Genomic DNA, 20887 nt, shown 5'->3' on the forward strand with positions numbered 1-20887 from the left:
GCCAAGTTACTCCTGGGCATCTAACACACTGTCCTTTAGCACAACATGCTAATTAATCAACGTAGCTCACTGGCCATGAATAACAGACCATTTCATACCATCTCCTCTGCGTGTTCAACGTTGATAACTTCACATGTAACGTTAGTTCAGCCTCATATTTACATCGACGGTTAGTGTTAGCTCATGTGCTACACGGCCAAAGTAACACAAACTATACTGTTAAATAAATACTTACAGTTCCATCATCTGTGGCATTGCCAGCGTTATACTGACCCTGGTCGCTGGCGTGAAGTGACTGGCACAGACCATAGCTGGCGTAGTGTGGAAGGAGATACCCAGCGCGAGGGCTGGAGTACTCAAATCACCCGGACTGTTTTGTAACAATCCGGGTAAAATCCAAATGGCTCATTTAGAGACTCAATTCCTGACTCCGGTAGTTTACAAAACATTGACTTAGTTGTCGAAAATCACGCTTAAGGGGTGGGGAGGCACTCCGGATATGCAAATATACATAAAGCAAGGAAAAAGTGAGTATTGCATAATATGTCCCCTTTAAGACACACCTTTAAGCAGGTAGCCCAGCTGTGATGGAAATGCACAAACCTCCGGCTGGGCTGCCGCACCGTGTCAAACTGAGTAGAGCCAGGCCGCAGATGGAATGGAAAAACGGCATTAATCGTAGATGGGGTTTGACAAGGTTTAAATGTCTGACTACTTCCACCTACTACTACACATTTGGTCTGTACAGTCTTAAGACCTCAAGATGAAAAATGTTTGAGTCTCTGTTGAAAGTCATGTGGAGAATTTGGCATTTCACCATGAAACAGGAAGTAGTTTGTAACTCAGTAACTCAGTAATGAATCACTGCATTAAGTTTCTTTGGGATGTCTTTGGGTGATCATAAGAGATTAACTCAGTAGACAGATTTTGGTTTGAGATCAACAGTGTATTCATCCATTTTACCATATCAATGGTCCAGTGCGGAATCTCCTCTGATCGTGAAATGTCAAGTCAAGATAATTCCTGATTGCTCCTGATCATGACATGCCAGTAGGAATGCTCTGAGATTACGGTGATCAAAGAAACCAACAACATGAATTGCAGCACCTGTCAGTTTAAAACCTCCATCCTCATTTGTGGGGTGTAGTGTCAACAGTACTCACTATTAAATATTGCACTTCTCTGCATGGAAATGCTCTGCCTTTCATAGCTCTTCCACATTTGGTGAACCTACCCCAGATGTAATCTTAAAGGCTTTTTAAACTTCCCATGTCCCTCCTCCAGTTCTACCAGGCTCTTTGATGTTACAGTAACACCGATAAGCTTTTAAATTTAAGATCATGATTAAGATGTGAAACTTGCAATGATCATATGTGACACACATGAACATGCGATTAAATCTTTATCTGTCAGGTATGCAGTGACCTATCAGTATGGCACATGTCTACATGTATTCAACACAGCAGCCAAAGTCCATTTTATGTGTAGATTCACAAAATACATAAAAGCATTTTTCACTAGGTAGGCTATATCTCAAAAAACATGCTACGCAAGTAAAGTCTGGGCGTGTGTCTTTTCATAAGACCCGGGTGAACACGCTAAATTCCGCTGCGCAAAGTGATGTAGCATTCTCAAAATCCGGTGCCAAGTAAATAAGGAAGGAATTCTGGATGCGGTCTATTCAAGGATGTTTAAGTACTGTACACAGTGTTGGAGGTGGAGCCCCGTTCATTCCTATGAAACCTGCTCAGTGGTGTTTGAAGCCAAAAAAGCTCGACTATGAAAATACCTGGATCGCAGCTAACTTCCAGTTTAGTGGCCGGCTAACTTGAATGGGGATAAAATTATTTAGTCGTGCGGCTCTTCTAGACTTTCCAAATGTTATTGGACCAAATGGCTCAAATTATGATAGAGAAACGGGTCATGTCTTCGGGGTTGTGACGCTCAATAGAATTTATCCACCGTTTTACAGACGCTTCTTTCACAAAGGGTCTATTGTTGTTTTCTCTTCTGTTACAAGTGTTTCTGGTACATTCGTAACGTGAAACGTCAGTGACATACAGCGTAATGCTTCAGATAAAAAGGCTGCCTTGCCTGCGGGAAGTGTACCCACGTTTAAAAAACCTGTGTAGACCCGCTAATTTTGGTGGAACAGCAGTATAAATTAACTCTGGGGTCGACGATGTCTTTCATGGCGTAATGTTACAGTAATTTCTGGGACACTATGCGATAGACTTACACTCTTCCCCCCAAAGAAAACTGTTGTGCTTTTCCAATTAGGGCTCAGAAGCTTTGTAATAAACTGTGGTGTCTAATAAATCCATATTGAAAAATATGACACTGTCTTCTCTGATTGTTTATCCATTTTTCTGCATTGAAAACAGTTATTGTAGCTTTAAGGCACTGCTATTACCGACCATTAGCTTTGGGATGCCTCTGTCAGCCAAAGAGAGGATGTGTTCACAATTATTCAGCTAATTATGCATATAACAACTTCTCAGCATCACATGTGTGCGTTCAAAATGAATAATTGACTAATGTTATAATGCCATCTCTCAGATTTAATCTGAGGGTTCACAGCTATGTTCGGAGTTCATAAAGTCAGTATTTGATGACCTGAGAATAAGACTATCTTTCTTCAGAATCACTTTAAGAGTTTGCTCACATTACATGGTGGCTTCAATTGTGCACTGTAATGCACGCACACTGGCTTAAGCCTTTTATTTAATTAGAATAACTTCCTATTTCTCCCTCCTTTCTTTTTCTCTCTCCTAGCAACGTTATCTCCTTTCTTTGTCAGCGGTATGATTTATAAATTCGCCCCAAAAACCTCACACACTTACAAGCTTGTACAAAAGGCCGTCGGCATACATTGAAAAAGGGTTTTAACACCACAGAGCATCTCTCTCTGCAAAGCGGAGCGTGATTGACAGTAGATGGGAGGAGAAGAGCGAGGGCAGAATGTTGACTAGTTAATGCCTCGCGGTTGGTGTTGTTCTCTCTGAAAAAAGGAGAAAATGCTAAAATGGGTCGCCAAATACACATGTGGGAAACACTGATTCCAGACTACAGGCACAATATTTGCCCTGTATCATTGTATCCCCCCAGAACAGAAGCATGTCTGTGGACTGGATTTATTGTCTGGTAGCAATCAAAACTCTCTCTGTAATGAGTCTGTTTGCTGGGTGAGCTCACAGACCCTATTGCTTATTTGGCCAGAGTAGAGAAAGTAATTATGAAATAACAAATTTCATTAATCATTTAGCTACAAGTCTGCTGATGTGTTAACAATTTAGAGGCAAGAACTCTGTGTTTTTTCATCCATAAAATGCTGGACAGTGGTTCACAGTTTCAGGAGAATATGTCATCCTAAATTACCTTTTATTGTATTGTTATTAATTAACTTGATGGTGGGATTTCACAATTAGGAAGCTTATAGGGTTTTTTGTGTTTCCACAGGCAACCACACACACACGCACACACACACGCACACACACACACACACACACACACACACAGTCTCACATGCAGCTCTTTTTTCTGTTTCTCTGCCTCTTTCTCTCCACATATAATGAAACAGAGCCAGCAGAGTGGTCACAGCAGATCCATGACAGTGACTCTGGTGTCATTAAGAATCAATAAAGCAACAGCAGTAGGACGAGCGAGTGGAGGAGGGGTGTGAAAGTGTGTCTATGTCGCTATTTTGTCTCTTTCTGCGACCGTCAGCAGAATGGGGCTTTGTATGTGTACCAGTCATGTCACAGAGAGAGAGAGAGAGAGAGAGCCCTCTCTCCATCTCTGACACACACACACACACACACACACACACACACACACACACACACACATACACACACACACACACACACACACACACACACACACACACACATACACACACACACACACACACACACACAAACAAAACCCACACATTGCTGCCCATGAGAGTCTAGCACCACCTAATAGGTTATTTGTTCCCTATTGCTTTGTGTCCATCTCACCACACAACCCCAAACCAGACACACACACACACACACACACACACACAAGCACACACTGTTATGCCTCACTCTTCTCGCTTGCTCTACCTCTACCTCGCATGCAATCAAACACAACACATACCACCAAAGCGTTCGCCGGCAAATGTACACACGAACACACACAATGACAGGTTGGAATTGATTTATACCTGAGGTGGATGTTGGTGTGTGTGTGCTTATGTTTGTGATCATACTTGAATTGGGAGGGCAACATGTTTACAACAGAGAGTGTGTAAGTCCTCAGCTCTATACCCATAATCATAAATTCACCCTCACTCACTGTAAATGGGCTGTAGCCATGTATCACTCTCACACATACAAGTGTCTTTGTGTGTGTGTGTGTGCGTGTGTGTATGTGTGTGTGTGTGTGTATGTGTGTATGAGAGAGAGAGAGAGAGAGGGTTTAGATGTGTGTCTTATTTCACTACGTACATTTTAAAAAAGACAACATTCAGTTTGCAGGGCATATCTGAATGTTGTTGCAGACAGAAAACAAAATACAATTTCAGTTGCACTCTGAACATGACTAACATATAACAGTGGTGCACAAGCTGTGTCACTAAAAGCAAATTATCATGAAGGCTTTTGTCATGATAAGGGTTATAAATCCGATTAATGTTAAAGTGATGCAGCGGCTGGAGTGCTTTGACATTAGGGGACCTGTCGAGTGACTGTCCTTTTGGGGATTTGTCTCTGTGAACTTTACATCCACTGTACAGCGATCCCCTTTTATAGCCTGACATATGCCAGCACACTAGCACCCTAGCCTGAGTTAGCAGAAGCTCCACCTCGAGCCCCTCTGAAGGTGCATTAATCCATGGTATACTGAATACATTAGCCTGACTTAGCATTAAGATAACAACCACTGGAAGACTGTTGTGCGTGCAGATACACAAGCAACAAAGATGCATGCTTTCTCACATGCATGCACACTCACACATACACACAAACGTGTGCACACACCCACTTATTCTACCATCCACCCATTAGTCTTGCATTGTTTCCCTCTGCCACTGACACAAGCTGAAAATGCTAGCTTAGATTATTCTCAGGTCAGCAATTTTTAGCACTCCTAGAAGTAGTGTGGAAAGCACTGCAGGTGTGTGTGTGTGTGTCTGCCTGTGTGGACTGAATATCATCCTCTAAAACTCGGCATTTCTGCAAGAGACCATTGTAATGAGACTAATCGATCCAGTTACTTCATCTTCTTTTTGTTTTTACTAAAATCTTGCTTATTTAATTTTCACTGAAAGGTTATGCTTTGTACATTTCAGTAACACCTGTACTCTCCTCTCTCAGAAACAACATTATGTAAAGGAAATTTAAGAACACTTAAGTTTCATGCCAAGTTCTTGTTAACAGATGAGTTAGAAGAGGAGAAATAGAAAGTATCCTGATTGGAAACATTACAAACTAGAGGTGCAATATTGTGACACCCCTATTACAAACTGCCATGATATGTGCATGGCACAGGACAGGAAGGCTCAGCAGCAAGTGTTTAAAACCACCCAGAATATCACTGGCACTGTCACTAAGACAATTCTGTTGCATGCTTGGACACAAACAAGACTTCTAGGTCTAGAGCTATCCCTTCAATCATTATTTTCCTATTTTCTAGAAATACAAAAACACAAGCACATCAGCATAACAGGGCTATGTAGCCTCCTGCAGGATACATCTACTGAAAGAATAGCTCTATAAACATTAACGCTTTTTATGGAGTCAAGGTTACCTCTTGGATATTAATATGGCTGGCAGAGTAACCCTTCAGATATTACTCCGGTTAGAGAGTACGGAGTAGACACAAAGCACTTGGGAAATAACTTGAGGTTTATAAACTATTTATAAACTATTATACAATTTATGAATCAACACCTTGATTTCATCTCATTGTGAAAATCTCATAAAAAAAATCTCATTGTGTTAATATTTTGTCCAAGTACTATATTGTCAACAATATACAATACAATATTTTCCCAAGGTATCAGGTCAAAAATATTGTAATATTTGATTTTGTCACCCTGTCCTAGCATTTATGAAGTGCTTTTGAGGAGATTTTAAAATATTGATATACAGTATATATTGTGTATCAATATATCCCAAAGGATATTAATATACAGGACCCATCGCAGCCACAGTCTGTTCACCCTGGCAAGTGCTACAGAAGTATCAGCAGTCGCACAAACAAACTACGGAGCAGATTCTTTCCTCAGGCCATTAAGACTCCTCAATACATTCTCAGCATTACACCATTCATTTGATATTTGTTTCATGGCATTGACTAATAGTTGAATTTTGTTTTACAACCCCTTTGTTGTACAAAGATAAATAAATGGACCTTGAGGCAGGCTGGACATACTGGCTGCGTGAGCAATGCGTGTGTGTGGCGGAACGTCTTGCTTTTCAATTTGGCGTCCATGTTGACAGGTTAAACCAGCTGCAATGCCGGCGTTAGTAACGCGTCTTAAGCACGTCAACGGAGGCTGCAGCGCCGTCTCATGAAAAATGACCTATACATTCATTTCGACATCATACCAGCGTTTCACTACAGCCTTAATGTCTGTATCTGTAGAATATGTCACAGACATGAAGAGAATGCACAGAACAGGTGCAGGGTGTTTTTTTTCCTGTGCTCTCTCTTTTTCTTTCCCTCCCTCCCTCACTCTCTTTCTCCCTTCTGCTTTCTCGATATTTCAGTGGGGGCAAAGGAAATTCATGTCATCATTTTCATTGATGATTATCAAAGACAAACTCCATGTAAACAGATAGGGCAGGCAGGAGCCGCCCTGCAGCAGCAACGCTGCCCATGTGGAAACACACACGCGAGTGAGCAGCAGCAGCTCAGCAGTGCAGCTGCCACGCACCACACAAGCAGCCAACGTGGACAAAATCAACTTTGAGAGTATTAGACATGAAGGATGGTCAATGAAACCTCTTTTATCTAAACATATCTACAAGTCTATAAAATATTTTAAAAGATATATGAATTGTAGACTCACATATGAACACACAAATTCAATCTTTTGCATTGCAGACGTCATAACATCCTGATATTATAACATTGAAGTGGTCACATTATGAATGAAAAAATGTTTTACTTATTCTAAACTAGTTTGGTGGTAGTTTTTGCTGGTCAGGTATTATTGCACGAAGAGTAATTCACTTCCTCTGCAACCTGCCGTGCTTGTTCCTTTCCTGTGTTCTCCCTCTTCTGTGTGCTATTCAAGTCTTTGGGGTATTGGAACATCCAGGTACATCTTGTAGGTTCAGACCTTCTGGGGAGAACGGTGGCTCTCTGGTTGCAATTCCCAGAAAAGCTTCATCTGACTTGGGTTGTTGTTTGGAAAAACTACCCCCATAGCCCGGAGTGGTGGCTTTGCCGGAGATAGCGCTGCTGAGATGGAACTGAAAATGAAGTATTTGTGAGATGGGGGTTGTGTGGGCACTGTTATTCATGAAGCCAAGAGGCTAGATGCTGTCGTTATTCACTGTAGCACTAACCCGTGAAATAGAGTTCACCCTCTCAGAGATGGCAGCTTACCTCTTGTCCGTCGGACATGGAAGAATTCAGATGTTTCCAAAGAGACATCCACAGATGCGCACACACATACACACAACTTAACAATGTAAAACTGCGGTACATGCTTTGACCCACATACCCACAGTGGGACTCATTACATTATCACGCCACACTTTTTCGTCTCGCCCCTTTCACTCCTCACCCCTCTCTTTTTTTATTTCAGGTGTTTACAGCAAATCTGATCTCTGAATTATTCCAAAGGTTAATTATGTCTGACGCCTACAACTTCACCCTGCCTCCTCATCCCACTCCATCTTCATATGCCCACCCACCCTTTCAATAGTTTCCTCGGCTTCACTTTTAATTACGTAACTGCCACCACCAAGCATGTCGAAGAGAGAATAAAACACATGCAACCAGGAAAACGCACGGGGCCAGCGTATGACGCGAGAGGGGCTTCATCCATATATGCATGCCTCATTTTAAGTGTTCCTATTGTATGCATCCCCTGGGAAAATGTATGCAGATGGACTGGTGGTGGTGGTTGTGATGGCGTAGTTCCATCTCACACACACACACACACACACACACACACACACACACACACACACACACACACACAAGCATGAATGCTGATGTTTTGCTGAGGTTGGGGTCTTCCTCCTGTGCAGGGAGACATAAAGATCAGTGGCCATAACACACAGCCAAGCATACTGCAGTATATGGCTACAATCAAGCTTTTATGTGGACCTGGCACAATAAACGAGGGTGAGAACTGAAACGGCCATTCTGCACACTGTGGGTCTTGAAAAAGTAGGGACAGTCAACCATAAAGATGGAAATATGTGGGACTGTGAAAATCAGCCAGGAAAATATCTCAAAAGAGAGACACTCCAGTGCACAGAATCATTTTCTGTCCTAAAATGTTTTTTGCTCGAAAACCACTATCAACAGTACAGTATGTGGAGGTCAATCTGTTAGCATAGTAGCATCATTAACACAGATTATCTAGTCTACCAGTCATTCTTATATTCTAAGAAACGTCCACCACACCTTTTCTTTGAAACACTTTGTATTATGGACCAAATTGCCAGCTATCTGGCAAAGCTTTTTGAGACATTTCAAGTATCAACACATGACATGATCATGAACCACTGATGCAATGCTTCCTGGGATGTTTGTGGTAATATGTGTTCTAAAGCATCCACCAATACAATTCTGAATAAATTAGAGAGAATACATATGCCACACAGCTGCAAAATCATTCTTCAGGTTATACTTTTAACATGTCACAGTTGTTCCTACGGTTTGAGAGTTTTGAAAGGCAGACACCTTGTCTCACCCGCCGTGCAGTGAAAGAGCAGCACGTCAGCAGCACAACAGCAGCTGCTGCAGTCCTCCGTCACTGTCTCCACTGGATCTGTCCAGCTGCAGTACTGCTGTGTGTTCAGACGCATTTTGACACATTCCCAAAACCCAATTGCGTACTTAAGCATGTAAGTGGAAAACAATAGGTGCAGCAAAAAAATACACTTCGACTCGCTACAGTGTGCAAGCACGAGCCACTGAGTGGCAGCTGTAGATGGACTGCATAATAAAAACATGCCATGTTTTACCAGAAAAGTTCTTCAAGCCCTCTGGTGTATTCTAACATTTTTTAATATTTCATATTCTTCCGAGTTATTTCTGGACAATGTCGATTGGCCACACACTGTTTGCTAAATGTTTTTTGACAAATAACTTAATGCAAAATAACTTGTGCTCAAATGTGTATGTAGTGTTGAACATGGCTTCTTTAAAGGGTAAATCCACCAATTTTACCCATTAAGGTGTATTTTCAGGTCTTTGGGAGTACTACTACATATGTGAAAAGAGTAGTATAAAGCCTTTTGTGGCACCAGAGGAAGTTGCATGTAATCTGATAAACTGCCTCCAGTGATGTCTCTCCGTGTCTTATTGTATTGTAGGCAATGTAAGCACTGGGTTTTGAAAAGGAAGAAGAAAGAGTGGAATGAAAAAGTTTTCCTGGTTCTGCTGAATTGATATTGATCATTTCTTTTTAAATTGTCCATAATGTGTCTAACAGTGTTTTAGGAGTGTAATGTTTGACCAGGGGACTGCTTTTCAAAACCTGGTGCCTACATTAACCACGATGGGATTTAGCCACTGGAGGCAATTTATCAGATTAAACGCAAAACACACAACACTTTATACTACTTTATTGACATATGCAGCAATCCGCAAGACCTGGATGCTTGTGAAAATTTGATGGAGTTACAGTTGCAGTGTGCAGCATGTGCAACCCCCTCTGAAAATTGAATCAAGTACCAAACACTGCAGTTCCTTGAATGGCCATTTGAGACTGGCTCCAAATGTGACCCCATGTTAAGATGTTACAGTAGAGTACAGTAATTTATATATAACTTGCTTGTTTAAATTATGTTGAGGCTTAAAATTACACAGTAAAGCTGAAGCTACAGAGTAGCAAATTGAGTTCAGCCATTCTAATTTACAAAACTAATTTAAAGAGCATATTAAATACTGCATATGCCCGTAAATTTCAGCACATAAAGTATTTAAATTAAAACTGATCGTTTGTACTGTAAATAAACTTTGACCTCCATTAGCGTGTTGATGTGAATTCCCATTATGTTTTAGCATTGAGATAATGGGCTAAGGGCTTGTTGCATAAAATCGATTCGGGAATGAAATGTTGCGTACTGAAATATTTCCTTGAAGGTAGTACACAATTCACATATTATTGGTTTCATACCAAGGTTTTGGACTTAGAAAGAAAACATACTGTTTAAATAAGCTAAGCAGCATGTTGTAAACCCACATGGACCTACTGGATATCAATAAGAGAAATTGTAAAATCCAAACTTCCCCACCCACCCATCAGGAACTTTCAAGTTTCTCCCCTCCAAACCGCAAACCAAACAGTGATGTCTCTGCTACATAACAACTATGCATCCCTAAGCAAACAGAAAATTACTCCCTCCCTTCCTCCAAGATTGAGAATGATATTGCATATGATGTTTTTTTATGGTGTGGCTTTACATCCTTGTCACCTTTAATGACTTCTTACATTTTCTTAAATCAACACAAATTGGACGTAAAGTATTGTGTTCTTTGTGATTATTTACGCATGGTTTCGTTGTTTGACGTGCTGTTTGTTCAGTTGTCTTTTATTTTGGAGACTTTACTTAGTTGTTTTTCATTTTTACGTCCTTCCCATCAGCAGTCTCCCTCCAAATTCTCTTTGTTTTTGTTATTGGGCCTTCAATCTCCATATACATAAAGCACATGCTCTTCGTGGATCTCCTCCCTCATCCTATGTTTCAGGTTTGTCTTTATCGCTTTTGTTATTTATTTTCCTTTTCACATGCAGTCCTATATCTTTCTCTGGTGTTTCTACCCTTTCCTTATTTTTCCTGTTCTTGGTCTTGAGCTTGCTGCCTTTCTTCCTTTATTACTTCTTTACTTTTTCCTTGCCTTTGACTTTCTGCCAGTGATCTCATAGTGTATCATAGCTGCACATGCTGTTATTCATCAGTGACTGTCTGTTTAACAGGCCAATCTCCTCTGTGTGCTGGCATTTGGGAGCTCTCATTAACATTTGCAGCATGCGGTTTAGTAAAAGTGGTGCTGAGATACATCTAGGTGCTGCAACTATTCATCTTGTCCCACCAGGAGAGTTTGCACGGCTGTGCTTCACAAAAGCCTGCTGGGAGAACTGTTGCAAATACTTGGATGAGATGGAAGCGAGAAAAGGAGGGTTTCACACATGACTAAACTTTTACCCCATAAAGCATCCCTTTTATTTTATATTATATTATATTATATTATATTATATTATATTATATTATATTATAACAGAGTAGAGTTTGGCAGCATTCACTCACACTACAACATGGCTGATGAGGTGTGGACCAAGATGGCGGCTTACCACATGTTTCTTTGATAGGAGAGAAACAAAAAAACAATGATGGTGCTCACACCATGTACTCACTGATATCACATATAGGAGTGATATGGTCCAGGCTGAAGGAAGAGAGTGTGTGACGTGGTGCCAGGTTCAGAGAGATGCAAAGACCCTGAGTCTGTGTGAACTAACATCAGCTTAGCCGTGTGGCAGAGCCGACTACCAATGACCTGACTACGCAGAGATCACATCGTCACTCAAACAGGAACAAACCCCATAGATTTAGAACATGTGCAGTACATCAACTAAGTTTAACAGTCCTGTGTTAAGCCTGCTATGTTATAATGTCTGCTATCTAGGCCCAGGTCTGTGGGCCCACTGGAACTGCAGCTGGCAGCTCTTGGCAGCTGTTGATGCCATGATGGTCCAAGAGGGGCCCAGTGAGAGAAGAGAGCTGAGGGGCAAAGCTGACTGGGGGGAGAAGATAGCTGAGAAGAGAGAGAACAATGGAAGGAGCTGGAGGTTTAACTACCTGGTCAGTTGGGGTCTGTCACCCTAGTTCAGCTCGGAGTCCATTCTGAAATCAACAGTGAAAGACGTCATCTGTGGATTCCAACATATAAACATTAACACATATACATCCAGGAAATAATCATGTAGTGCATTTTTGAAATTAGCATCTGCGTGAATATAAACAGCAGTAACAAGATGGCGATGATAACATGGTCGGCATCTTCATATTAAAAGTTCAACATCAGTTTGAGTCCATCTCTCCTTGTCCCACTGCAGTCCTGCTCTCTGTCAGCTCTGAACACAGTCTGCCCAGTGCGTGCAACAGCTTAATCCGGGACGTTGTGGTGGAGACAGGTCTCTGTAATGATTTGAGCACAACAGTCTCTGCTTTTCCCGTTGTTTGGCCAGCTGAGTCCCACTTCGTTCATTCCATTTTCATGTGACCGGACATAGCCAGGAGCAGCCTTCAGTCCAAGCTGGATTAACATGCTTCTTATCCCTCTCTCCTCCCTTGGGTGATGTTGGATGGTTGCAAGGTGCCGTGGGCAGTGATTGTCTCAAAGTCTGCTGCTCTTAATCCAAGACTTGCACTCTCTTCTGCAGTGCTGCTGAGGAATGTATATCCGCCATAGGCAGTATGTGTTTCGGCAACAAAGCCAACAACAATTAAAAAATAAAAATGTAGCAAAATTTAAAGGAGCTACCGGCTGCTGCATCTGCATCTGCCTCCATCATCATGGTCAACAATCATCAGGATTAATTGCAGGTGAACCACAATGGCTACACCTCAAAATTGGATTTCTTTAAATCGTTAGGATATTTAATGTATAATTATTATTGTTTGTATCTTTGTCTCTGACAAAACTGGCAAAACATTTTATTACTATCTGCATAAAAATGCGCTGCAGTTCAATTTGTTTTCTGCAGTATGATGCATTCTCAACTGTGTTTGTGGCCCTTGCTCACTTTAAGGATATGCTTGCCCATCACACTCCTATACATACTGAGGCATAGTGATTGTACGTCCAGACCAGTGGCTTTGTTTGGTGAGATGTCTCAAGATTCACTTGTGGAATGAGCATTTATAATATTTCCTTTTAAACACACCGATAACAACATTTTATGAGTCAATTCACAAAAATTACAGGGTGCTTGCAGGATAGCACTCATAGGTAAATATATCACCAAACACACTGAATATCTGTCATATTAAATCAACACTTACGATAGAAGTGGTGAGTTTAATTTACAATAATCCGTCTCACACACAGTATAAACAGCAGTGAGAAGAGGAGGTTATTATTTTACTCCTTAATTCACTTTCCTAAAGGCAGAATCAATTTTATTGATATAGCCCAAAATCACAATCACATTGCCTCAGTGGGCTTTACAATCTATACAGTGAACAACATCCTCTGTCTTTAGACCCTCGATTTGAGTGAGGAAAACCATTCCAGAATAAAAAAAAACCTGTAGCAGCAGGAAAACATGGGAGAAACCTCAGGAAGAGTCACAGAGGAGGGATCCCTCTCGGAGGACAGACTGACATGCAGTAGATGTTATGTTTTTCATCTCTTTTTTCATCTTTTTTCATCCGTGTAGCTATGTCTTCTGATCTCTTCGCTTCTTACGTTCTTCATTTTGTCCTTTCTCCTTCCCCTCTCTCATTCTCCTGTCTCACTCAGATTTACCTGAAAGTGTAAGAGGATCCACCAATTTTCTCCGCAACATCCTGTTTCTGAATCTTCATTTTCCCGTCTCCATCCTTCCCTCTATCTCTCCCTCTATCTCTTCTTCTCTGGCTTAGTGTGATGGGACACAGGAGGCTGCTGTAATTTGATTGGAGGTATTAAAGTTGATTTGATTAAGCGTGGGCCAAATTACTGGCTGCTTAATGGAATCAGGCCCAGTCACCTGCCAAGGGCCCCTCGTCGAGGTGCTCAGCCCTGACACACACACACACACACACACACACACACACACCACAGATTCAGAGACACACATTTAAAGTAATCTCTTTCCTTAAAGCAATTGCATGCTATTTGGAAAGTAGCACTTTATCCGAAAAAGTAGTGACGCTGTAGAAAACTGGTGGGTCCTGACATCACATCTCCCTCCACTCAGTGATATCTGACATCATGATGGCCAGTTAGAGTGAGTGCTAGTTTAATTCCTCCCAACCTAGCATGTCTTAAACCTGTTACTTATCCTCCTGCTATTCATTCAGAGCCAGAAGCAGCAACAACAGGCATGAAGGCACTTTAATTACACTGTTGACAGATGAGGTGCAGACAATGTGGTAACTACTTTCAGAACACTACATGCAGCATATACAGTTTGTTAAAACGACTTAACAAAGGTCCTCCAGAGCTCAGGAATTTACTGTTTTCAAAGCTGTGTCCTGCAATGTAACAATGACTTCAATGGGGATGCAAAGCTGTGTAGATCTTGAGGGTTGAATGATAGTTTTCAGCATTTGTAACTCTTTTTATATCATGTAATTTTATATAAATAATATTGAATGATGAAGTTTTTTTAGGACATTATGTCCAAAATTCCACAAATGTAAGGGGGGAGATATGAACTAAAATTAGTTTTTAAAAAATAGTTTTGCTGTGACTGCATTATATCACAGTATTGCAAAACCCAAAGGGATACTCAACTGAAACATGATTCCACATCCTTTCACTCTGAGAACATATTCTAAGAGGGAGAAAAAGATTTTAAACCAAAACATATGTTTTCATATTGCCTTCAAATATGAATAAAAATGATGTAGAGGGCTATATATGTTTTGGGGTTGTACCCTGCCCAATAATGTAGGTTAATAAGTAAATGTAATGTGATTCATTCCCAGAGTTAGACAAGGGGTAGGATATCTAAACAGCATTTATTTGTAGAAAAGCCAAATAATATTTATGTAAGTACAATAGTCAGTGCATCACAGGGCTTGTCTACCTAAATGTTTCCCACAACTAACCTATTACTCTGGTTATTTAATCTGCTTCAAACGGGGCTTAGTGTTCACACAGTTTTCCCTGACTGCCCCTTACTATTAAATACTCCAACATTGCTCCAGCGTGCTACAATAGCTACTAACTACATTAGCCTTGAGATGTGCTAACGCTAAGTTTAACAGGTTAAGATTCAAGATAAACAGTAACCTGCAGTAATGGCAAAATATAGCTATATAAATATAGTTAAATAGTTAAATATAGTCAAATATAGCTATATAAATAGTTAATTAGCACCCAATTTGAAGGACAACATCCTGAGTTAGTGGTTGATCGGTCAGGCTGCTCAGAAACTTCTATATTCATCATAATATCAGTCACCTTAGAACCCGGTAAGCAAAATGTCGCTGCAGATTTTTCCCTAACATTCCTCACAACTGAGTATCCGATAATGAGCGTGGATGGAGGGGGTGAGCCCGGTGGGGACAAAGTAGATGGAGAGGGGCAGACAGTGGGCTGGGCAGGACACTGCTGCAGCGTTGGTGTAAATAGTAGTATGGAGTGGCAAACCCCTGCGTGCAAGGAGTGACCAGGTATGGCCAGTGTATTGATTGGAGCCGAAAGTGAACTATGGGACTCGAGCCTGCAGTGGGGGTGGGGGTGGAGATGGAGGCTGGGAGTCTACCACCAGAGGAGGGAAATAGTGTTAAGGAGGATAAATGCATCTGCTGTGGACATTTTGTCTATATTTGTTAAATTATGTGTTGATAAGTCTGCTACTGCTCTGAGTCGGGGCAAGATGAAAAGTATATTAAACATTTTGCTGACAGCTAATTATCTGTTTGCTATTGTTTGCTGAATGAACCATCATTATTCTGAATGGATAAATTGGTTTCACAGCTTTTTTTCATCTTCATTGTACTTACTTGTCCTACTCTTCTTCGGATTTTTGTTGTTTTATTTGTATTTTTTCCTTCTTTAACCATTTTTTTTCCTATTCTTTTTTTGCTTTGCTCATTATTTGGCAGCCTAGTCGTCAGGATAAAATGTTAGCAGTTCACAATTCTGCAAACCACATACATTCAAATTTGTATGTGTCATAGTCCATGTACCAAATTTACGTGTCTACAAAACATGTCATGTTCACATGACATGTTTATATTGATGAAGGTTCTCAGTCATCCAGGTCATGGTAATTCTAAGTGCTACTGTATATCATAAGCAACTGGACTTGTTTCAGTTCCTGGAAGACATTTCACCTAACATACAAGAGATGTTTATTACCTGATTTTGACATCAGGGGGTGGAGGGGATGGTGGTGTAGTTCTAGGCACAGGGTAGCCGAGCCAGTGACTACGGTTCGAGTCTGTGTTTTAGTATTTCTAAGTGTGAAACTACTGGATATTTTTGAAGGAGACCACAGGATAATGTCCACCTTTTATTTTTTTGGCAACAAAACTGGGTGTTTTTAACAAGACGTTCCACAGTCTCCAGCCCAACCTAACCCTAACCAAGCGGTTTATGTGCTGAAATAAGGATAAGAATAAGAATAAGAACAGCTACATCAGAATGCTGCTTGTTGACTTCAGCTCAGCATTCAACACAATCTCACCCATGAAGCTGAATGGAAAACTAAACACTCTGGGCTATTGGACTTTCTCACAAGCAGACCCCAGAGAGTTCAGATTGACAGTCACACCTTCTCTATGTTAGCGCTCAACACCAGAGGCCAAGTCTCTACTTCCTACTGAAACTTAGGAAGTTTAAATTCTGAAGCCAGATTTTGGTCAACTTTTACAGAGGAGCAATAGAAAGCATCCTGACTGGAAACATCACAAACTGGCATGGTTCATCATGGTGCAGGACAGGAAGGCTCTACAGTGGGTGATTAAAACCACCCAGAACATCACTGGTACCATCCAAAGCGCATCAGTGACATCGGTGAAGTGAGATGTCTGCACAAAGCCCAAAGATACTAAAAGACAACACCCACCACCACCACCACAGTCTGTTCCCCCTGCTGCCATCTGACAACAGAAACAGAGGTATCTGTTGCCATACCACCAGACTACAGAGCAGCTTCACTCCCCAGGCTGTCAGACTCCTCAGTTCAACACTCCACTTACCAAAATGAAGGACTGAAAGGACTCAGGACTCATTTTTTAAAAACTTTAAATTTTACCTTGTCAATCTAACCAGAGTATAAGCAAAGCTCTGTGGTTGTGCAGAAACATACTTACTTTGGTGATTGAGTTGGTTTTGGTGTTAGCCACCCTAATCAGGTTTGGAACATGGCACAGACACACATAACACATACAGAAAATAAGAACTTTTCGCAGAATATATCAGCCCTTATATCACTTAACTGGAAAATAATGAAACTAAACTTGATGAGAAACCAAGAACCTCTCTCCCAGACAGACACACACACACACACACACACACACACACACACACACACACACACACACACACACATCCATTGGAGGGATTAGAGCTATAGATCAGATTAATGCCAACCATTTTAGAGATGCTCACATACACACAGTTACCTCCATCCTGTGCTCGCCACATGCATTTTTAATCAGAATAGGCCTCATTCCAACGTTATACCACACTAATTACCATAATACAGCAGCGAGCACTGAGCAGTGCCCCTGCCTCTGTCTGAGCAGGTTGTCCCACCAACACCAATAAACTGTGGTTTTCCCAGCTGCTGTTTGGTTACAGGAGCACTTCTGACGTGTCATTGTCATTGATCCATCTTTCTTTTCCTTCTGGTTTTTCTGTTGTCTTGGGAATACAGTTTTGTGACTGTTTGTGTATGTGTACATACAGTGTATTTGCTGCAGCAGCACCAGATGTTAATGTAATTTCAGGTAAACTGTTTTATATGTGAGTCACTCAGCAGCAACAGCAGCAGACGCAGCAATCACATGCATTTTCTTTAGGAAATGCAGATATTCTAGTTTGTAATAGTTACATACACTGAGTTCCACTCCACACCTTGCTAAAGTTAATGTTGTCTCATAGAACAGCCCTAAATTAAATTGCGCACCACTATTCTAAATACCTGAAGGTAATAATCCTCAGTTTGTGTTTTAGAGAGGTGGCGATCATTCTGCAGGATATACAGTAGTTTGTGGAGCCGTTGAATTGACTTGGGTTACAGAGTGATGTATTTCTAATATGTTGTCTGCTGGTATAAACTTGCAAGACAATATATTGAAAACACTTAAGTATAATGCAATAAAACACAACAGCAATACAAGAGACACCCTCCATGATCATACACTTGGATCAACACCTCTCTAAAACTGTTTCTAACCCTAACCCTAAGTATTATAACCTTTGTGGTACTAGCATTTTGCAGGATGGTTAATTTAAGCAAGGTGTAACTAATATAACTGTGTATCACAGTCTGTTACATTGTAAAAGTAGCATTTTCTCGACTTTCAAAGCCTGCTCAGTTGTGAGAGGTGAATTATTAAATTCTCACATGCTAGCATTGAAAAATATGCAGCCACAACTGAACTGCGTTCTCTATGTATAGGAATTGAATTGGTTGAATTAAAAACATCATACTTTTAACATGTGAATCAGGTGTTTGTGTCATCTACTGTACCTGTGGATCGAACAACCTGTTCAAACGTTTCCTCGTGGCTAACCTTTTTCTCTCTTCACTCTCCTTGTCTAACAGGGCAGCATAAAGATCCCTTCTCTCCATCCAGTCGGCTGTACATGGAGACCCCCAGTTGGGCAGGTCAGTGTGTGTCTGTGTTTGTTTAAGTTTACATGCACCTCTTGTTTTTAGTGGACTCACACAACATGGCCACATTTGTATGTTCCTCACGCAGTGAGTTTACAGATACCTGTACTACAGCACAATTACCCAAGTGTGTGTGTGTGTGTGTGTGTGTGTCTGTGAGAGTGTGTGTGTTTGTGTGTGGTCTCCCACTCACGGTGTGGGATCCAACAACTTCCTGAGGACCAAAATGCTGGACCCCAAAATTGTTATTATTATCGTTATATGTAAGGCAAAGACCTGGGTTAAGGTTAGGGCAAGGGTTAGAGTTAGGGTAAGCTGAGGTTTAGGCTTGGTGTAAGTCTCAAGGAAATGAATGTAAGTCTATATAATGTCCTCACAAGTGATGAAAAGAAAGGTATGTGTTTGTGTATGTGTGTGTGTTCAGTGGGTTATCTTTGTGAGTGTGTGTGCAGAGAGGGAGAATGTGCTGACTGCAGTGCTTTGGTTCTGGGCATGCCCATTAGAAGTGGCTATAAATCCTGAGCGCAGTGCTCTCACTGTGTCAGCAGTCCAGCCAATGAATGGATATTAAACGCCACAAAAAAGCCTCTTTAATTCTGCCTGCCTCTGCCACACCGCTGCACACCCTCTTTCTCTTTATCTAGCTATCTATCCATCCATCCACCTTTCTTCTTTCTCTTGTTTTCTCTTCTCTGCCATCCTTCTTGCTCTTTCCCCTCTCTTGCTTTCTCTCCCTTCCTCTGTAATAATTAAATAATAAGAAGAAAAAAAGGAAAGCGTACCTCAGCCCCACCAGCCTTGCTGGGGTGAAAATAGCTAGAGTTAAGAATCTGGTATCTATTACTGACTAGCATCGATGTTCTTTTTTACAGCTAGTTATATGGGCCTTTTATCTGAAATGTGTGCCTATAGATGCTCCTCTCACTGCGTTTTTATTATTGATCAGAATAAAGTTGGACTAAGAGAGGCTACAAGGTTGTTGAAAGGGAGGGGGGATGAGAAAATTCTAGTGAGTTTGTTGATGAAGAAGCAGATTGCTCTAAGATGTGGAGCATGCAGATACATTTTGAACGCAGAGATAACTGAGTACTCTGCTAAAATGTTGACTGTTGAGCTGAGACTTAGCCTTATGTTGGATGAAGTGTGGTTGCGTTTGGATGTTTTACACAAAGTGTTTTGCCATTATGTTTCCACTGTGTGCATGGTGTGTTTTAGTGAGTCGTAAACGCTGGCTGTAAACGCTCAGTCCTAATGTTACCTTGCGTACTCCCTGCAACTCAGCGCTCGCTTCCAAACCTCTGTGCAGCTTCATCATAAAAAATGTATTATTATTTCGATTAAATTTAAGCTTCTGAAGCGTGACCCTGGCTGTAGGTGTGGCCATCTGTCCTACCGGCACATCAATACCAATCTAATAACAGCAGGAAAGATCAATCACAACCAGCTTAGATCTGTGGAAATATACACAGTCCATGTGGTAGCCTTCACACCACTCCATTGCGGATAACTTCCATGGTGTGTGCGTGAAACTGGGCTCAGTTCATTTTTTGCTTGATCATAAAATACTTCACAGACAAAGGGGATGAGGATTAGAAAACTGTACTGTGGATTTATTTGGATAGTATATACATTCATTTAACTATTATTTTAAGTGGCAATGATCTGGACGTCTTAGAGCAAATACTGTACAGCACACTCATGAAATATTTTATAGTAGAAATCAGTTTAATCAATGTATACTGTGAGGGAGTGACAAGAATTTATAATAAAACACACACACACACACACACACACACTTCCTCCTCCCTCTCTACAATATCAATTACAGCTTGGCCTGGTTTAGCCTCTATCAGTGTTCTACAGCAGGGCTCCAGGCCCAATCAAGGCTCTGCAGCACAATCAAACTGACATGGCAGCTAATTGTAAAGTTTTGAGTGGCTGAAAGAGAAGATCATTGTTGGAGAGTTGCAGCTACTTTGAAGCTCCGTGATGAGATGTTTGCTGGTGATATAGTGCATCTGTTGTAACAGAAACTGTCTTTGACGTGTACTGATATATGAGTCCATACTGATCTTTTATTCAACTTTATGTGGCGGGCGGTTAGGAGGCCAACCAGTGAGCTGGTATAATTGAGGAGGAGCCAACAACGCCACCCTGGGAATT

At 41.1% G+C, this 20887-nt stretch overlaps 1 protein-coding gene across 4 annotated transcripts in view; it reads left to right on the plus strand.

The window, feature by feature from the left end:
* LOC311250962 (RNA binding protein fox-1 homolog 3-like) overlaps positions 1-20887 on the plus strand; it is a 655829-nt gene that overhangs the window by 272674 nt on the left and 362268 nt on the right. For all 4 annotated transcript variants that reach the window (XM_084343161.1, XM_084343160.1, XM_084343152.1 and 1 more), the window contains one exon: positions 18656-18718. In XM_084343161.1, coding sequence (XP_084199287.1) covers positions 18697-18718 — 22 coding nt within the window. In that variant the 5' untranslated portion in view covers positions 18656-18696. The remainder of the gene's footprint in view (positions 1-18655; positions 18719-20887) is intronic.

This window comes from Pagrus pagrus (assembly GCF_965226575.1).
Source record: "Pagrus pagrus genome assembly, chromosome: 21".
NCBI classification, from domain to species: Eukaryota; Metazoa; Chordata; class Actinopteri; order Spariformes; family Sparidae; genus Pagrus; species Pagrus pagrus.